The 15,816-nt window shown below is 68.0% G+C and overlaps 3 protein-coding genes across 3 annotated transcripts in view; 2 read left to right on the forward strand and 1 right to left on the reverse strand.

The window, feature by feature from the left end:
* Positions 1-8,865, forward strand: part of LOC311197479 (coronin-7-like) — a gene marked incomplete at its 5' end in the record, with an annotated part of 37,442 nt that extends 28,577 nt beyond the window's left edge. The window contains 19 exons of the mRNA XM_084271243.1: positions 4,182-4,236; positions 4,567-4,624; positions 4,709-4,854; positions 5,525-5,620; positions 5,707-5,829; positions 5,929-6,040; positions 6,121-6,296; positions 6,373-6,481; positions 6,585-6,671; positions 6,788-6,930; positions 7,007-7,111; positions 7,256-7,341; positions 7,430-7,571; positions 7,687-7,776; positions 7,878-7,994; positions 8,078-8,213; positions 8,333-8,424; positions 8,523-8,609; positions 8,700-8,865. Of these exons, the coding sequence (XP_084127369.1) occupies positions 4,182-4,236; positions 4,567-4,624; positions 4,709-4,854; positions 5,525-5,620; positions 5,707-5,829; positions 5,929-6,040; positions 6,121-6,296; positions 6,373-6,481; positions 6,585-6,671; positions 6,788-6,930; positions 7,007-7,111; positions 7,256-7,341; positions 7,430-7,571; positions 7,687-7,776; positions 7,878-7,994; positions 8,078-8,213; positions 8,333-8,424; positions 8,523-8,609; positions 8,700-8,705 (1,966 nt within the window). The 3' untranslated portion in view covers positions 8,706-8,865. The remainder of the gene's footprint in view (positions 1-4,181; positions 4,237-4,566; positions 4,625-4,708; positions 4,855-5,524; positions 5,621-5,706; positions 5,830-5,928; positions 6,041-6,120; positions 6,297-6,372; positions 6,482-6,584; positions 6,672-6,787; positions 6,931-7,006; positions 7,112-7,255; positions 7,342-7,429; positions 7,572-7,686; positions 7,777-7,877; positions 7,995-8,077; positions 8,214-8,332; positions 8,425-8,522; positions 8,610-8,699) is intronic.
* A 286-nt stretch (positions 8,866-9,151) lies between these two features.
* Positions 9,152-10,772, forward strand: PAM16 (presequence translocase associated motor 16). The gene is made up of 5 exons (XM_084271299.1): positions 9,152-9,195; positions 9,486-9,570; positions 9,844-9,983; positions 10,396-10,461; positions 10,621-10,772. Exons 1-5 carry the CDS (start codon positions 9,193-9,195, stop codon positions 10,705-10,707), a joined length of 381 nt encoding a protein of 126 aa, XP_084127425.1. The 5' UTR covers positions 9,152-9,192; the 3' UTR covers positions 10,708-10,772.
* A 1,801-nt stretch (positions 10,773-12,573) lies between these two features.
* On the reverse strand, positions 12,574-15,454 carry GLIS2 (GLIS family zinc finger 2). Its single transcript, XM_084271290.1, has 5 exons — positions 15,080-15,454; positions 14,595-14,771; positions 13,928-14,061; positions 13,637-13,755; positions 12,574-13,500 (listed from the first exon to the last, which is right to left on the reverse strand). The coding sequence occupies exons 1-5, from the start codon at positions 15,437-15,439 to the stop codon at positions 12,713-12,715; spliced, it is 1,578 nt and encodes a 525-aa protein (XP_084127416.1). The 5' UTR covers positions 15,440-15,454; the 3' UTR covers positions 12,574-12,712.
* Positions 15,455-15,816: the final 362 nt, after the last annotated feature.

A 15,816-nucleotide genomic window follows, 5' to 3' on the forward strand; every position in this document is an offset into this window, starting at 1 on the left:
ATTCCCTCAGTCCCAGCTCAGCCTTTCCCTGCCAGCCTGCTGGAGTGGGAGCACCGTGTCGTCCCCCCCCTTCGCTGCACATCCCCCACCCACACCAGTCTGGCTGTCCTGCCGCCTGCCCAGAGCAAAGGGCTGGTCAAGGGACACCCCACTTCACACCCACCACGCGTTTTAAGGATGAGGCCGATGCCATTGGTACGTTGAGGGCTACACCTGCACAGGAAGGGCCGACAGAGCCTTCCTGGGGGTCCCTGCCCTTCCTGGCTGCTTCGGGACACGGCCGTTCTCCCCGAGTAACCAGGCACAGCCGGGATGGGATGTCCCATCCCTTCCCTTCCCGCACTGGCGAGCAAGGCCCCGCCACCAAACAAAGCCACCGTTGTTGCCGGCAGGCAGCCAGGCCGGTGGGCTGCCTCCTCGGTCAGCGGGCACTGGTGCAGGCAGGACTTGGGGCCCTGCACAAAGCCAGGCTCCATCCCCATCACCGCAGGGACACAGTGCCTTCGTCAGGCGGGACGCAGGCGCTGCTCCCCCCCCCCCCCCCCACCTTATACATCCCCCCCAAAACATGCCCACGTCAGCATGTGCCCCCTCCCGACACCCAGCCGGGGCTGGGGGGACACACACACAGGATTAAACCCTTAATCCTCCCCCTCAACCCACCCTGTGCTGCCGCAGCTCCCACCTCCTCCCGGGCTCTCCTCCCAATTTAATTAAAGTTTCCGCAGCAGCCCCAGAGGAATGCAGGCCTGGTTATTGCATTCCCCGGGGCGCTCGCAGGCCCCTCCATCCCGCTCCTGCCCCTTTGACCCGGCTGTGCTCCCCAGTTCAGGTGCCGACAAGGAGAAAAACCAGCAGAGCCACTTTACCGGCAGCCAAACCACCTCCAGAACAGCCCGAACGCCAGCGGAGGGTGGGAGGAGGCCAGCGATGCCGCCACGCGTGGCCCCGGCAGCACGGGCAGATTCCTAGGGCGTGAGTGGGGCGGCCGCGGCCGTCCCTGAGCGCTTCCTCCTGCCGCGTCCCGCTGGCAGAGCCAGCCGGGCAGGCAGCGCTTGCGTCAGGGCCACCCGGCGAGGCCACCCGGCCCTGGCGTGGCGCGAGGGAAAATAGTAATTAGTGTCATCCCTGACAGCGGCACTGCCCAGCACCGTGTGGGCAGCGGCACGGCCCCGGCTGGGTCAGGCCAGTCTGGCTGCCCTGGTCCCAGCAGGATGAAACCTGCCAGCGCACATCACGTCGTCAGGAGTGGGTGTGCGGGGGTACGTGAGTGGGGGGCTTTTTTAGTTAGGAAGAGAGGGTCTTGGAACTGGAGCGCTGCTGCTGGGATGCACTGGTTCTCATGGCAGCTGCCAGTCCTGGATGGGAGCCAAGCATGGGAAGGGACACTCACCCCACGGTGGCCCAAAGTCACACCCAGGGAGAGTGATGGGTGCCAGCATCCCCCCATCACACACTAGGTGATGATGAAGCGCACAGGGAGCCAGCAGCAGGACATCCCTGCCGGCTGACGGCCAGGCTGGCCGGTGGCCTTGCTGGCACACGTCCCTCTGCGCCAGCCAGGGAGGGAAAACCCTCACCAGCACTGCCTGGGGACCCCGCTCGGCCCCACACTGGGTCAGCAAACCAGGATACCAGCCCTCAAGGCCAGGGCAGCCAAAGCCCTCCCTGGCCAAGCACTCCACTGAAGAGGGTGGTGGTGGACACCACTGCCAGCAGCTCCCAGATCTGCCTGACCCCAAAGGGCGAGCCCTGCTGCCACATCTGCCTGGACAGGGTGAGCACAGGATCAGTTTAGGACTGTACCAGTCTCATGGGGGTACTGAAGCCCTTCTGCTGGCAGGATGGGTCACAGCCACCCATTCGCAGCCGGAGGGAGCAAGGCTCTACATTAGCCCTGGCCACATCACTCCCCTTTCCGGTGACGGGAGCAGCACCAGGCCAAGGTCTCCGGGCCTGACACTGGTGCATCCCATGACAGGGCAGGCACAGGCAGGGGACTGGGGGCCCTGCCTGCACCCGTGTCCCTGCCCGACAGTGCCATCACCCCAGCCAGGTCCAGGCCTCACTGCCAGCCCAGGCTGGGCGCCCCTTGGTTCAGTGAACACCAACCCTCAGCTGAGGGAGGCCTGGACCGGGGCACTGGCCCCAGGTGCCCTGCGTGCAGCCGAGGGGTGGGTGACACCCCGTCACCCGGAGAGACCAGCCAGTCCTGGGTGGCCCGCGGGCCAGCCGAGGCCCACCGGGCCCCCCCGGCCCCACCACCCCCCTGAGCCCCCGGGTACCCAGCAGAGCCCCCTCCCGCCCGTGGGCGGCCGCCCCACGAGGCGCCGGCCCCGCGGCGAGGGGAGGGCCGGGGCGACGGTGCCCGAGGACGCGGGACTCACCGGGCCGGGCCGGACCGGGCCGGGCTGGTCAGTCCATGGCGGCGGCAGCCAGCGGCCGGGCGGACGCTCCCCTCTCTGGCGGCGCCGGGCGCGGGGGGCGGCTTTAAAAGCGCGGGGGCGGAGCCTGCCCTCCCGCCGCCTTCCCATTGGCTGCTGGGAGAAGGGGCGGGGCAGCACCGCCCCGAAGGCTCCGCCCCCTGCGCACCTGGGGCCCCACGCGGGGCGGGACCCCCGGGACCGCCGGGACCCGCCGGGACCCCGGGACCCCCAGCAGCTCCAGGACCCCCCCAGGGACACCCAGGGCCGGGACCCCAGGGCCGCCGGCAGCTCCAGAAGCCTCCCAGGAGCCCCAGCATCCTTGGGGCCGGGGTGCCTGGGATCCCGGCACCCCTGCTGGGTACGCATGTAGGCACAGGGGTGGGTGCAGGTATCGCACCCTTGCCACCCCCAATCCTCCTGATAACACCAAGGCTGGGGGTTTATGGCACCCCAGGAACCCCAATACCAGTGCACCCAGGGTAACTGGGGACCTCAGCACCCATGGGCCCCGGTGTCCTGGTACCCCCGTGCCCCTGACATCCCGAGAACACCCATCACCCTCCGCTGGGGGATGGGGGGCGGTTTGTGGCCCTCAGAGGGCTGTCCCCATGCCCCAGCCATGGCAGAGCTGTGCCGGGTGCGGCAGGACTCCCCGTTCAGCCCCAGGAGGATGGCACAGGCCAGGCTGGGACAACCAGGCACCCAGGGTGCCCTTGTCCCAACCCTGGACCCCGACGGTCGCAGCAGTGGTGGTGACCAGAACTGCTGGTGACAGGGACTGCGCTTTGGCACGGCACCCCGGCGCCTGCCGCGGCCACCCTGGCAGTGTTTGTCTACGTTGTGCCAACAGTCCTAGAGCAGGACTGTGCCATAGCGACCGTGTCTTGTGCCACGGGGACCTGCTGGGGTGGGAGGGTGGCACAGCCTTGGTTTCACCGTATTTCCTCGGAGCTGCGTGGTGCAAAGCGCTGGCACGGCACGGCTCCCTCCCCTCGGCACAGCCACGGGAACTGTCACCCCAGAAGTAACAGATTGTCCCTTTGTTCTCTGCCTGCCAGGGAAGGCGGAGAGGTGGCTCTGCACTCCTGTGCCCCAGCCACCAAGAATTGCCCCAGTCGTGGTCTCCTCAGTACCCCCTGGCCACTGGCCCCTCACACCAGCCACTAAGTGCGTCCCCAGCCACGTCCCCTCCAGCCCCAAGCACCTTCTGGCTGCAGTCTGGGCAAGGGCGCAGGACAGGGAGCAGGGACACGCTCCAGCTGGCACAGCCCCGGCCACGGGTGCTCCCCGGGCTGGCTGGCACGGGTGAGGCAGCAGGCAGGAAACCGGCCCAGCCGGCCCGGCCAGCCCCGAGGCTCCCCTGTGGGTGCCGGTGGCTTCCCGGAGTGGGGCTGGGTGCCACGGCTGGGCGCCGGGCCCAGGGCTGGGAGCTTTATGCCCCGCAGCTGGGCACGGCTTCGTGGCTGGGGCTGGAAGCAGCCAGAGGCGCCATCCCCCTGCAGACCTGTCTCCCCAGGGTGGGATGGTGAGGGCTGTGCTGTGGGGGGCTGTAAGTCAGGGGAGCAGCCTGGCACACCGAGGGCAACGCCGGGCACCGGCACTGCCCTCCTGCCACGGGCAGGGCCTGATCCTGCCCCGTGCTGCCCCTGAGTGGGGTGAGCCCTGGGTGAGCACCGCTGGGGGAAGGTGCAGGGTCTGTCCCTGCAGCCGTCAGGGTGCTGCACCGATGGGCTCAGCACCCTCCTTCCCTCGCAGCGCGGCCATCCCACTGTACGACGCTGACACGGGGCTGCTGGTGCTGGCGGGGAAGGTGAGGTCCCATGGGAGCAGGGTGCAAGGGGGGGCAGCAGGGTGTGGTGAGGTGCAGCGGGGCACAGTGGGCTGCAGTGAGGTGCTCATGGGTGCAGAAGGGTCCAGAGGGGTGCAGGGGGTACGTGAGGGGTGCATGTGGGTGCAGGGGGGTGCGGCCGGGTGTAAAGGAGGGTGCAGGAGGGTACAGCGGGATGCAGGAGGATGCAGAAGCTTGCTGGGTGTGTAGTGAGGCACAGCAGGGTGCACATGGGTGCAAGAGGGATGCGGGGGGTGCAGCAGGGTGCTCCCCACAGTCATCCTCATGCCCCATCCCCTCCATCCCTTCCAGGGAGAAAACCTCTTGTACTGCTTCGAGGTGGCCACTGCGCAGCCAGCGCTCACGCAAGGTAAGCAGGACACATCCCTGCCCGCAGCCCCAGGGGCCCTGTCCCTGCCTGCACTGCCTGCTCCACGCCCACCCTGTCCCCCAGTGACCCAGTGCCGGACGGAGGGCAGCACCCGCGGCCTGGCCGCCGTGCCACGCCTGGCCCTGGATGTCATGGCCTGCGAGGTGCTCCGTGTCCTGCAGCTCACCGACACCGCCCTCGTCCCCGTCAGCTACCTGGTGCCACGCAAGGTAAGGGGGGTGCTGCCACCTGGCAGGTGCCACCTCAACAGCACTGGGTGATGAAGGGCGCATGGGTGTGGGGGGACCCCGGTCCCCAGCCTGGAGGGAGTAGGAGAGGAGGTAAAACCTGGGTGCTGATGGTGGAGAACAAGCAGGAGGGTGGGTGTACTGGGAAACAGAACCTGAAAGCTGGGTGTTGTGCAGTGGGTGCTGGGTGCTGTTTTGCAGTGGGTGCTGGGTGTCAGATTTTGAATGCTGGGTGCTTACAGCAACTTAAAGTGTCTGAAATTTGGGCGTTGGAGGCAGGACCCTGGATGCCAGATCCTGAACCCCAGGTGCCTTGAAGCTGCAGGCTGGGTAGTGAAACATGGGCACTGGGGCTGGGTGCTGCGAGCCATGGTGCACCCCCTGCACCCTTCTACACCCATGCACACCCCACGGTGCTGGAGCTGGGTGCTGTTTGGGAGGCTGGCTGTTCAGGGGTGCATAGGCAGCCCAACGCCAGGCAGTGTCTGACACCTACAGGCCTCGGCATGCAGCTCGCAGTGACCGGGCTGTGTGGCTGGAGGGCCTGGGGTGCCCCGGGGTGCCCAGGGGTGCTCCGGGCCAGGTGGTGCCAGCTGGTGACAGGAGGGGAGGGTCTGGGGACACCCACCTTGCCCCATCCTCTCTCCCACAGTCCAACCAGGACTTCCATGAGGATCTGTTCCCTGACTGTGCCGGGACAGTGCCAGCCACAGGTGCCCAGGCATGGTGGGCAGGGGACAACCAGCAGGTCAGTGTCACTCACGGAGGTGTTCCCATCGGTGGCATCGCCCGGGGCTGCCACCACCCCCTGCCCATCACTGTGCCTGTCAGCAGGTGGGGAGGGTGAGCCTGCACCCCGCTCGGAGACCCACAGAGACCTTCAGCTCCCCTGTCATCACCTGCACACCGCTGCAGGCAGCTGATGCCAGCTCCACCGGACCTGATGCCGACCGAAGTGTGAGCATGGGGCACGAAGGGTTAGGGGGTCCCCTCTGCTCTTGTCCCACAGGGAAGGGGATGCCAGCCCCTCCTGCCCACCCACACTCTCTCCCATAGGAGGGCAGCAGCTACTCCTCGCCATCCTCACCGGCCTCGCTCTCAGCCAGCACCGGCCCCACCAGCGGCTTCGCCAGCAGCCCCAGCCAGAAGTCCCTGCAGAGTATTTTGGGTGAGTAGGTAGCAGGGTGGGCTCAGCATCCCCCGTCTGGGGCCACGCCAGGGCGCTCACGCATCCCTCACCTGCACCAGGGCCCAGCTCCCGCTTCCGGCACACGCAGGGCAGGGTGCTGCACCGCGACACCCACCTCACCAACCTGCGGGGGCTCAGCCTCACCACACCCGGCGAGTGCGACGGCTTCTGCGCCAACCACCACCGCGTCGCCCTCCCTCTGCTGTCTGCCGGTGGCCAGATCGCCATCCTCGAGGTACCCCGGCGCAGCGCGGCAGCCGGCACGGCGCCGCTGGGCGCAGTGCGGGTCACCCCCTGCCTCTCTCCCACAGCTCTCCAAGCCAGGCCGACTCCCCGATACGGCCGTGCCCACCATCCAGAACGGCACGGCGGTGGCCGACCTCTCCTGGGACCCCTTCGACCCGCGGCGCCTGGCTGTTGGTACGCACACCGTCCCCAGGAGAGCACACCAGGCCAGCTCCCCCCAGCGCCAGGCCCACCAGGTCACCATATTAACCACTGCCCATCTGTTTTGGTGCCGCAGCGGGTGAAGATGCCAAGATCCGGCTATGGCGGGTCCCCGAGGGAGGGCTGCAGGAGACCCTGCGGGAGCCTGAAGCCGTCCTCCAAGGTGAGGGGTGTGTGGGGAGGCGCACAAAGCACCCCCCACATTGGGGACAAACCAGCTTGGGGGTGTCCCCATCCCGCCAAAGATGGGGACAGCCACGCACCACTCACCTTTACCAGGTCACACGGAGAAGATCTACTCCATCCGCTTCCACCCGCTGGCATCTGACCTCTTGGTTTCCTCTTCCTACGACATGACTGTACGGATCTGGGACCTGAGATCAGGCCGGGAAACCTTGTGCCTGCGGGGACACACCGATCAGGTAAGAGATGACATGTGTGGGGACACCTGTGGGGTGCATCTTGGCCAGGAAGGGGACACCCTTTGCATCCCTCCAGATCTTCAGCTTGGCCTGGAGCCCTGATGGGAAGAAGCTGGCGACCGTGAGCAAAGACGGGCGGATACGGCTTTACGAGCCCCGGTGCAGCCCTCTGCCTCAGCAGGTATGGTCACGGTGATGGGGATGGGATGGAGAGCAAGGAGTGCCAGCAGGTGCCTGCAGGATGAGGGGGGAGAACCCCTCAGCAGGCACCTGCCCGCACCTGCAGCTGTCTCTGAGCAGGCAGAGTGACCTTCACCCCATGCAGGAGGGTCCGGGTCCCGAGGGGAGCCGTGGAGCACGCCTGGTTTGGGTTTGCGGTGGCAACTACCTCCTCGTGTCTGGCTTTGATAGGTAAAGAGGGGAACACACCAGGGGTCCCCAAGGGACACCGTGCAACCAGGTGTGTGACCCTCACCCCTCCACCATCACCTCCTCACAGCCGCAGCGAGAGGAGGATCCTCCTGTACCGAGCACAGGCTCTGCCTGAGGGACCCTTGTCTGTCCTCGGCCTTGACGTGGCTCCTTCCACCCTCCTGCCCTTCTACGACGAGGATACCAGTGTTGTCTTCCTCACTGGCAAGGTGAGGACTTGCACCCCAAAAAAAAATTAGAGGGCAGCTACCTCAGCACCCCAGCAGTGCAGAGGGACCCTCCATGCACCCCCCTACCAGCCCCAACATCTTGCTCCATCCCCAGGGTGACACCAGAGTCTTCATCTACGAGGTGACACCCGAGCCCCCTTATTTCCTTGAGTGTAACAGCTTCACCTCCAATGAACCCCACAAGGTAAAGGAGGGGAGCTGCCAGGGCAGCGCTGCCTGTCCCTGCCCCCCCTGCCTGCGCTGTCAGACCTGCAGCAAGCCCCGCTCATGCCTCTACCCTATCAGGGCTTTGTCTTCCTGCCCAAAACCGCGTGCGAGGTGCGGGATGTGGAGTTCACCCGGGCACTGCGCCTCGGGCAGAGCTCCCTCGAGCCGGTGGCTTTCTGCGTGCCACGTGTCAAGGTAAAGTGGGATAGGGCCCAGCTGCCTTTTGGGGAGGCTGTAGGAGTCAGGGAACCCTTCCTCAGCACCCTTTGCCCCCGCAGAAGGAGTATTTCCAGGATGATATCTACCCGCCCACACGCGTCTGGTGGGAGCCGGCCCTTGGTGGCAGCGCCTGGCTGGCAGGGGAGGACGGGCAGCAGCGCCGCATCAGCCTGCGGCCAACCAACATGACTCCAGGTGGGTGTGTGGGGGTAAGGAGAGGGCTCCAGGCCTGGGGGAATGGGTGTAGGGGGGGGCCCATGCATGTCAGCCGTGGGGCAAAGCCCGCCTGCCCCACGGCGACACTGCTCTCCCAGTGAGCGAGGCACCCAAGGAGGCTCCAGCACGCAAGTTCGTCCCTGCGTCTGTGTACCTGGAGGAGAAGTCTGATGAGCAGAAAAAGGAGGAGGTGGGTGCTGGGGCACCCTGGGACCACCTTGCTGCTGCAGGGCCGGGGCCGGGGGCGATGCCCCAAGGCCCTACGGCTCTGTTCTGCGCTCCCCACAGCTCCTGAGTGCCATGGTGGCCCGGCTGGGCAACCGGGACGACCCGCTGCCCCAGGACTCCTTCGAGGGGGTTGACGAGGCCGAGTGGGTAGGTGCTGGGTGGAGGGTTCGTCCCCCTGGGTGGGGGGCCGGGCCGGCCCCGCCGCGCCCCTCACCCCCCACATCGGGCCTCCCGCAGGACTAGGCCGCGCCCCGACACTCCGCTGGACCAGGCCGAGGAGCCCCCGGACGAAGAGGGACGGGAAGATGCAGCGCGGCGGGGCCCGGCCCGGCTGGGCCTCAGGCCGCGCCCCGCCTCAGGCCGCGCAGCCCCAGCGCGGGCAGGCCCCGCCATTAAAACTGCTGCACCAGCACCCGCCTCCTGTCGTGATTCCGGGCGGGGGGCGGGTAAACACAGGGACCCCCCCCAGGGAGCCGGTACCGGGGCAAGGCCGCGGCCTGGGACTCCTCCGCTTCCCGCCCCCCGTCCCGCCCGAGGTCCCGCCACTGCGCATGCGCGGCTCCGGCCAGCCAGCGGCGGGTCCTCCCGGGGTGGGGGCAGCCGGCAGGAGGCGCTGTGCCCGCCGCGGGAGAGCGAGACGCGCCGTCCCGCTCCTCCCACGCCTCTGTGGCCTCCGTGCCCTTCGCTCCCTCACCCCGTGACAGCCGCGGGCGGAAGCGGCGGCGGCGCCATGGTGAGCGGGGACGGGACGGGACGGGGCGGGGGGACCGGCCCCGGGGCAGCTGACACGGGCCCGGGGAGGCGGAGGACAGGGCGGGGCGGGGCAGAGCCGGGGAGGGAGGGAAGGGGGGCAGGGGCAGGGGCAGGGCAGAGGGCCCGGAGCGGCGGCGGGTGATGCCGGGCAGGCCCGGGGCGCTGCGAGGGGCCTGGGGAGAGGGGACAGGGCCGGGCCGAGCCAGGAGCCGGGGAGGGGCTGGGCCGGGGGACGGAGCGGGCCCGGTGACAGCAGCGTTGTCCCCGCAGGCCAAGTACCTGGCACAGATCATCCTGGTCGGGGCCCAGGTGGTCGGGCGGGCCTTCATGCGGGCGCTGCGCCAGGAGTTGGCAGGTACGAGTCGAGCTGCCCTGGGCAGCACGCAGCCCCCCCGGCCCTGCCCGCAGCCCAGCTGCACTCACACACCCCCCACACCCCCCTTCCACCCTGCCCCGGGACACGACGCTGCTCCCCGGGGCCATACCCCGAGGGGCCACCCACCAGGCCTATGGCCAGCACCTGCATCCCAGCACTGGGCTAACGATGTGTAGCCCTGGGGGCCCCCAAAGGGAAGGGTGGGGGTGGGCAGCGTGGTTGGGGACTCACCCCCTGGGTGTCTCTGGGCAGCGAGCCGAGCGGCGGCCGATGCACGAGGGCGCTCGGAGAGGCCCCAGTCTGCAGCCGCCTCCAGGATCACCGGCATCAGCCTCCAGGAAGCTCAGCAGATCCTCAACGTCTCAAACCTCAACCCAGAGGAGATCCAGAAGGTAGAGGCTCCCTCCAGGCTGGGGAGGATGGTGCTGGCCGGGCCCTGCCCTCCCTGCAGCCTGGCGTGGGGTGACAGCTGGTCCCTGGAGGGAGTGTGGGTGCGGTGCTGGGCCCAGTTAATCCCAGTTCAGGGTTCCCCTGGGTGCATGCTGGCAGCTCACAGGCATTAGCAGCTTGCGGGCCGTGGCCCCTGCATTGGCCTGGCAGTGCTGCTCCAGGAAGGGGATGTGGGCTTCCCAGAGGCACTGATCTGGGAGCATGGGGACACACTGGGGGCTCAGGCAGAGCTAGCCATGTCCCCACCGTCTCCCTTGTCACTTCCAGCACTGCCCTGGGGAGCAGGATGCCACTGGGGTTTGGGGCTGGGGAAGGTGAAGAAGCCAAACCTGAGAGGGAGCTTCTTTTTGGCAGAACTACGACCACTTGTTCAAGGTGAATGACAAGTCAGTGGGAGGCTCCTTCTACCTGCAGTCCAAGGTGAGCAGAGGGTCCCCAGTGCCTTCCCCCCACCCCACCCAGCACCCTCCTCTGTCTGCAGTTCAGGAGAGCAAAGCCTGAGCCTCACCACGGGGGAGGGGGAAGGGGGCAGCCCTGTCCCTCCACATCACAGCATCACCTCGTCCCCGTGTCCCGCAGGTGGTGAGAGCCAAGGAGCGGCTGGACGAGGAGCTCCGCATCCAGGCCAAGGACGAGAAGGAGAAGGGCTGGAAAGCTGAAACGTGACTCCTGCTGCCCCCACAGCCCCTCACCCTTAACTTATAGGTCACCAATAAACACCATGTCCTCCAGCACCTGGCCTGGCTGCTCTGCACCCCAGGGAGGGAGGGGACCCCTGCCCTGGAGGGGATCAGCCCCCACGAGGCGCTGGCAGGGCTGGGTGTTGCCCTAGGGAGGAGGAGGGGGGCGGTGGCTGGGAAAGAAGGGCTGTCCCCAGGGCACTGAGGGTTGCCAGGGCTCGAATGGCACCCGGTGGGGGGTGGTGCAAGAGCTATTTTCGTGGTTGCTTTGGATGCTCTTGGCCCAGGCACAGGGATACCTCTGGCTCTGTACCACGAGAGCGCCGGGAGCTCTGTGCCGTTACCACGGCTGCCCCACAGTGTGGGGACTGAGCTGGGGGGTCCAACAGCCAGCCATGCCCTCCAGGCATGGGGAGCATCTCTGTCCCATGGCTCTGCCCCCACCGTGGGTTGATGGTGGCCCTCGCCGCCACCGCGGACTGAAACAGGAACTTACTTCAACTTCACTTTATTGTTTTCTTAATAAACTTCCTCTCCCCTGGAGGAATATAGTGTTATAGTCGTTAGCTTATCTCTTACTTCTGCAGTCCTTAAACGCTACGCTAACAGCGATGGAGCCCAACTGGGGGGGGGGGGAAACAAAAACAACCCAGAAACTACGATAGAAAGGCACTTGGAGACCGTTAAAATACTGATGTCCTGGAATGTGCAACAACAAACCAACGAAGGAGCGAGGAAACGTACACCGTGCACCGGCCGGGGCGGCCTGGTCGATGGCCCGCGGCCATGCTGGGGCTGGGGCAGCGCCGGGCGGCCGCCGCACCCCGGCCCCAGGAGGGTGAGGGCAGGGAGACCGGCTCCCCGCGGGGCTGGGGGCTCCTTCCAGCGGGGAAGGGGGGCATGACTGGGGGGAGAGACGCATCCATCCCCCAACTCTTTCGGAGAAAGCGGTGGGCAGGGGTTCTGCCCGGCAGCCGGATGTACGTGGGACCCCCCTGCATGCGCCGGGGGAGGCTCCAGGCGCTGCCCGCGTGGAGGCCGGGCACGCTGCCTGCTCCTGCCCACCCTGGCACCTGGGGAAGGGGCTGATGGGGGAACCTCGCTGGGGGAGTCCTGCCCGCGCTGCCCGCTGCCCGCATGTGCTCGCGGTACGCAGTTAGGTATGAACGTAGCTAATCAGGGTGGCTCTGCCCCGGCGCGGAGCCGGCGCGGCAAGCGGCACACGTGGCCGTGTGCCTTGTCACGGGGAGGGCCGGGGAGGCAGCAAGGGGAGCAGGAGGGATGTTGGGTGGGCACCGGGCCGGTCTATGTGCCCAGCCAGCTGGGCCTGGCACAGCAAGGACCGCGCCGAGGGGCCATGGCTACGGCACTGCCCGCAGCCACACTGTCCGGCTGGGGGTGGATGGCGTGGCTGGGTACAGCTCAGGGCTGCAGGAGCAATTGGTCCCTGAGCTGTTGCCCCCGCTGTCCCCACGGCAGGAGCCTGGGGGCTGCAGGGACACCCCCCCCCCATGCTGGCACCAGCGATGCTGAGGCCTCGGGCAAGGAGACGCCAAGTCGGCGGCAGCAGATGAGCCCAACCGGGGCCCTGTCAGAGCAGTGGGCTGGTTGAGAAATAAATAGCGGCATCTCCGGTTGCCCAAATGGGGAGGGGGGCAGGGGGACACCCCCACACCCCCCCTGCCCCGTACCCCCATGGCTGCCCCCTGGCATGGGGTTGTGGCCAGCTCCGGCCACCGAAGGATTATTGCTTTTCTCAGAAGAGTCCGTTCTTCTTTCGTGACGGTTAAAAGCGCGAGCGAGGCCCCACCAGGGCTGGGGGGCTGCAGTGAGGAGGAGGAGGAGGAGGAGGAGGAGGAGGAGGAGGAGGAGGAGGAGGAGGAGGAGGAGGAGGAGGGGGTGATGCCCCCCACCCACCCCCCAGGGAGTGGGATCTGCCCGCCAGGCCGGCGGCCGGCCCCGGGCATCGTCAGACCCCTCAGTCAGACCCCTCAATTGACGGCAGCGGGTTTGAGCAGCAGGGAGCCAGGGGGGATGAGCACCCAGCCGGGGGGCAGCACCTCGGGGCTGCCCCCCGAGCCCACACCGGACGAGAGGTCGAGCACGGCCCCTGGCAGCAGCGCCAGGTTTTCAGGGGGCACCCGTGGCCGCCCCGGCTCCGTCCTTTCGCACCTCTCCTTACGGCTCTCCGGCCCCTTGCCCACCTTGGGCAGCCGCCCCTCGGCCCCGCCGCCCTTCTCCCCCTCGGCCTTGGCCCCGCCGGCCAGCAGCGACATGACGGGCAGCCCCAGCCCAGCCGTGAAGGGCGAGGGCAGCAGCGGGCTCTTGGCCAAGTTCAAGGGGCCACCACTGAGCGGGAGGACGGGGCCGGGCAGGGCGGGCAGCGCGCCGGCGGCACCGCAGCCCAAGGCGCTGAGGTCGAGCGGTGCGGGCGCCAAAGGGATGGGCAACGCCGGCAGCCCTGGGGGAGCAAAGAGGGCGGCGGGGTTGGGGATCACGAGCTGCGCCCCGTTAACGTAGGGCACCTCTGCTGACCCCAGGGGCGTTTTGGGAGGTGGGTGGACCTTGAGCATCTCCGGGTGCTCAGGGGAGACGAAATGGCCGTGGGCTTTGATGTGCTTGCGGAGGGAGCTGGGGTCGGTGTAGCGCTTGTGGCAGCCCGGCATCTTGCAGGAGTAGGGCTTCTCCACGTAGTGGGTGCGGGTGTGCTTGAAGCGGTCGCTGGAGTTGGAGTAACGCTTGTTGCAGCCTTCGTAGGGGCAGATGTAGGGCTTCTCGCCTGCGGGACGGCACAGCGCCAGGGCTGACAGGGGCAGGCTCCCCGTCTGCCTGTGTCCCCCCTGCTGGGTCGTGTCATCCCCCCTCCCAAGCCCAAGCTCCTTCATCCCAGGGTGAGCACAGGGCCCTGCACTGACCTGTGTGCGAGCGGTTGTGGATTTTTAGGTTCTCCAGGCGGGAGAAGCTCTTGTTGCAGGTGGGGCAGCGATGCGGCTTCTCGTTGGTGTGCGTCCGGATGTGGATCAGCATCTTGTACCTGCCAGGGTTGGGGGGGGTGTTGAGGGGGATGTGTCAGCCCCCAGGACATCTCCTTGTCCCTGACTATGGGCTGGGGGGACCTGGACACCCAGGACAGGATGATCATCCAGCCCCCCCAGGACCTTGCACCCCATGTCGGAGGGAGGCATGGTGATCTCCCCCCAGCCCACCTGGCGTTGAAGCCCCTGCCGTGGCGGGCGCAGCCCTCCCAGTGGCAGCAGTACCCCGCGTCCTTCTCGGGTTTGACGTGGAAGTCGTTGACGTGGTCCACCAGGTCTTGCAGGAGGTCGAAGAACTGGTTGCACTGTAGGGGGGGATGCTGGGGGTTGGAGGTGAGGGGGCCCAGCACCTTGGGGCCCCCACCAGGGCCAGACCCTGCCCCTCACCCACCCCTATCTCCCATCCATCTGGGGAGATGGTAACAGCCCTTTGCATGACCCCCAAAGTGGGCCTGTGTGCGCCCCACCCCCAGCAACGCCCCTGTGTGATATCCCAGCCCTATATCACCATCTGCAACAAAGCATCTGCATGACACACACACACATACCAGCCCCATATCAAACCTCTGGCCCCTCTTCATGGCCCCCAGCTCTCCAACATGCCCAGTCCAGCCTTCACCTCTCCCCACGTGCCCCCATGCCCCCCGCCCCAAGTCTCACAAAGCTCTATTGTGGCTTTTCAGGCCTATATCCTCTCCCCAGCCCCAAAACGCCCCTCTGTGCCCCCCATCCTGGCAATGCCCCTGCATGGCCTCCCCGTCTTCTATCCCCAATCCCAGCCCCACAAGGCTTCTGCACATCCCCCAGCCTCATACCCCCCCCATCCCTCCCTGCTGACCTTGGACCAGCGGCAGACGAGCTGCTTGGGCAGGGGCAGCTCGGAGGGGAGGCGTTTCTCCTTGCTGGGGGGCAGGAAGGCGGCAGGGGGCAGGTGCAGGGCCCCCCCTGCCCCCAGCGGCAGGAAGAACTGGAAGGAGCTGGGAAGGCCGTCGATGTAGCGCAGGGACTGGAAATCCTGGAACAGAGCCCGAGCGGGGAGGGCACGGTGGGCAATGGAGCCCCCCCCGAGCCCCTCAGAGCCCCCCCCCCCCCGAGACGACACCCTCCCACTCCCGGGGATGCCAGTGGGGTCGGGGCGGGGGGGCCGTTGACCCCAGGGTGTGTGTACACACCGGAGCAGGGGGTGGGAGAGGGGGGGGCCGCTGCGTCACGGGCTCCGGCAGCGCCGGGCTCGCCGCCAAGGCCGGGAGCACCGCTGCGGGCACAGCCCCCACGGCTGGGGGCATCGCGGGGGGGAAAACACACAGAGGCAGCCGTACTTACGTGGGGGGTGAGGGGGCCGGGCAGGTCCCCGCTGCCCCGGCGCTCGGGGGAGAGCGAGGCGCTGCCGGCCGGGGACTCCCCGCCGGAGCGGGGGGAGAGGCTGAGGTCCAGCACCGGGGCGGCGGGGAAGCGCCCGTCCCGCGGCTCCGCCAGCCCGGAGTGTGCCAGGAGACCTGGGGACGGTGAGGTCGGCACTGCCCGGCGACCCCCCCGGCTCCCCCCGCGGCCATCCCCGGCCGGCGGGGCGTCCGAGCGCTGGGGACCGCGGGGTCTGGGACCGGGGGGACCCCGCTTCTCCCGGGCAGTTCGCAGCTTGGAGATGCTCAGTTTGAGATCCAGCGGCTCCTCCAGCGAATGCATGGTGTCGGGGCGGGCTCTGCGGGGTAGGCGCGGGGGTCACTGCGGGGATGGGGACTGGGGGTACCGGTCCCACCCGAAGCATCGCCCCAGCCCGGCCCCACGCCCATGCCCGTCTCTGCTCCGCACCGGCACCGCGCCGTCCCTTCCAGCCTCCCTGCTGCGGCCCCCTCCCGCGGCGGGCAAAGGGCAGGGCATCGGGCTCCCCCCGCCCCCCCCCCCAGCCCCTCGGTGTCCCCAGTGTGTCCTCTCCATGTCGCCAACCCCCGGGGCGGGCACAGCCCCTTGGCCGATGACCAAACCCCGCCGGGGATTGCCAAATCCCCCGGGCACCCGTGGGCCCGCAGCTGCGGCGTCCCTGTACCATGTTCCCCCCCTCC

The sequence above is a fragment of the Gallinula chloropus genome, assembly GCF_964237585.1.
Source record: "Gallinula chloropus genome assembly, chromosome: 15".
Classification (NCBI taxonomy): domain Eukaryota; kingdom Metazoa; phylum Chordata; class Aves; order Gruiformes; family Rallidae; genus Gallinula; species Gallinula chloropus.

Coding starts and splice junctions, on each gene's coding strand:
- PAM16 (XM_084271299.1), top strand. Junction 9,571..9,843: donor GCTGCGCCAGGAGTTGGCAG/GTACGAGTCGAG, acceptor GTCTCTGGGCAG/CGAGCCGAGCGGCGGCCGAT. Junction 10,462..10,620: donor CCTTCTACCTGCAGTCCAAG/GTGAGCAGAGGG, acceptor CGTGTCCCGCAG/GTGGTGAGAGCCAAGGAGCG.
- GLIS2 (XM_084271290.1), bottom strand. CDS start 15,439: ATGCATTCGCTGGAGGAGCCGCTGGATCTCAAACTGAGCATCTCCAAG. Junction 13,756..13,927: donor GGCAGGGGCTTCAACGCCAG/GTGGGCTGGGGG, acceptor CAACCCTGGCAG/GTACAAGATGCTGATCCACA. Junction 13,501..13,636: donor CCACAACCGCTCGCACACAG/GTCAGTGCAGGG, acceptor GCCGTCCCGCAG/GCGAGAAGCCCTACATCTGC.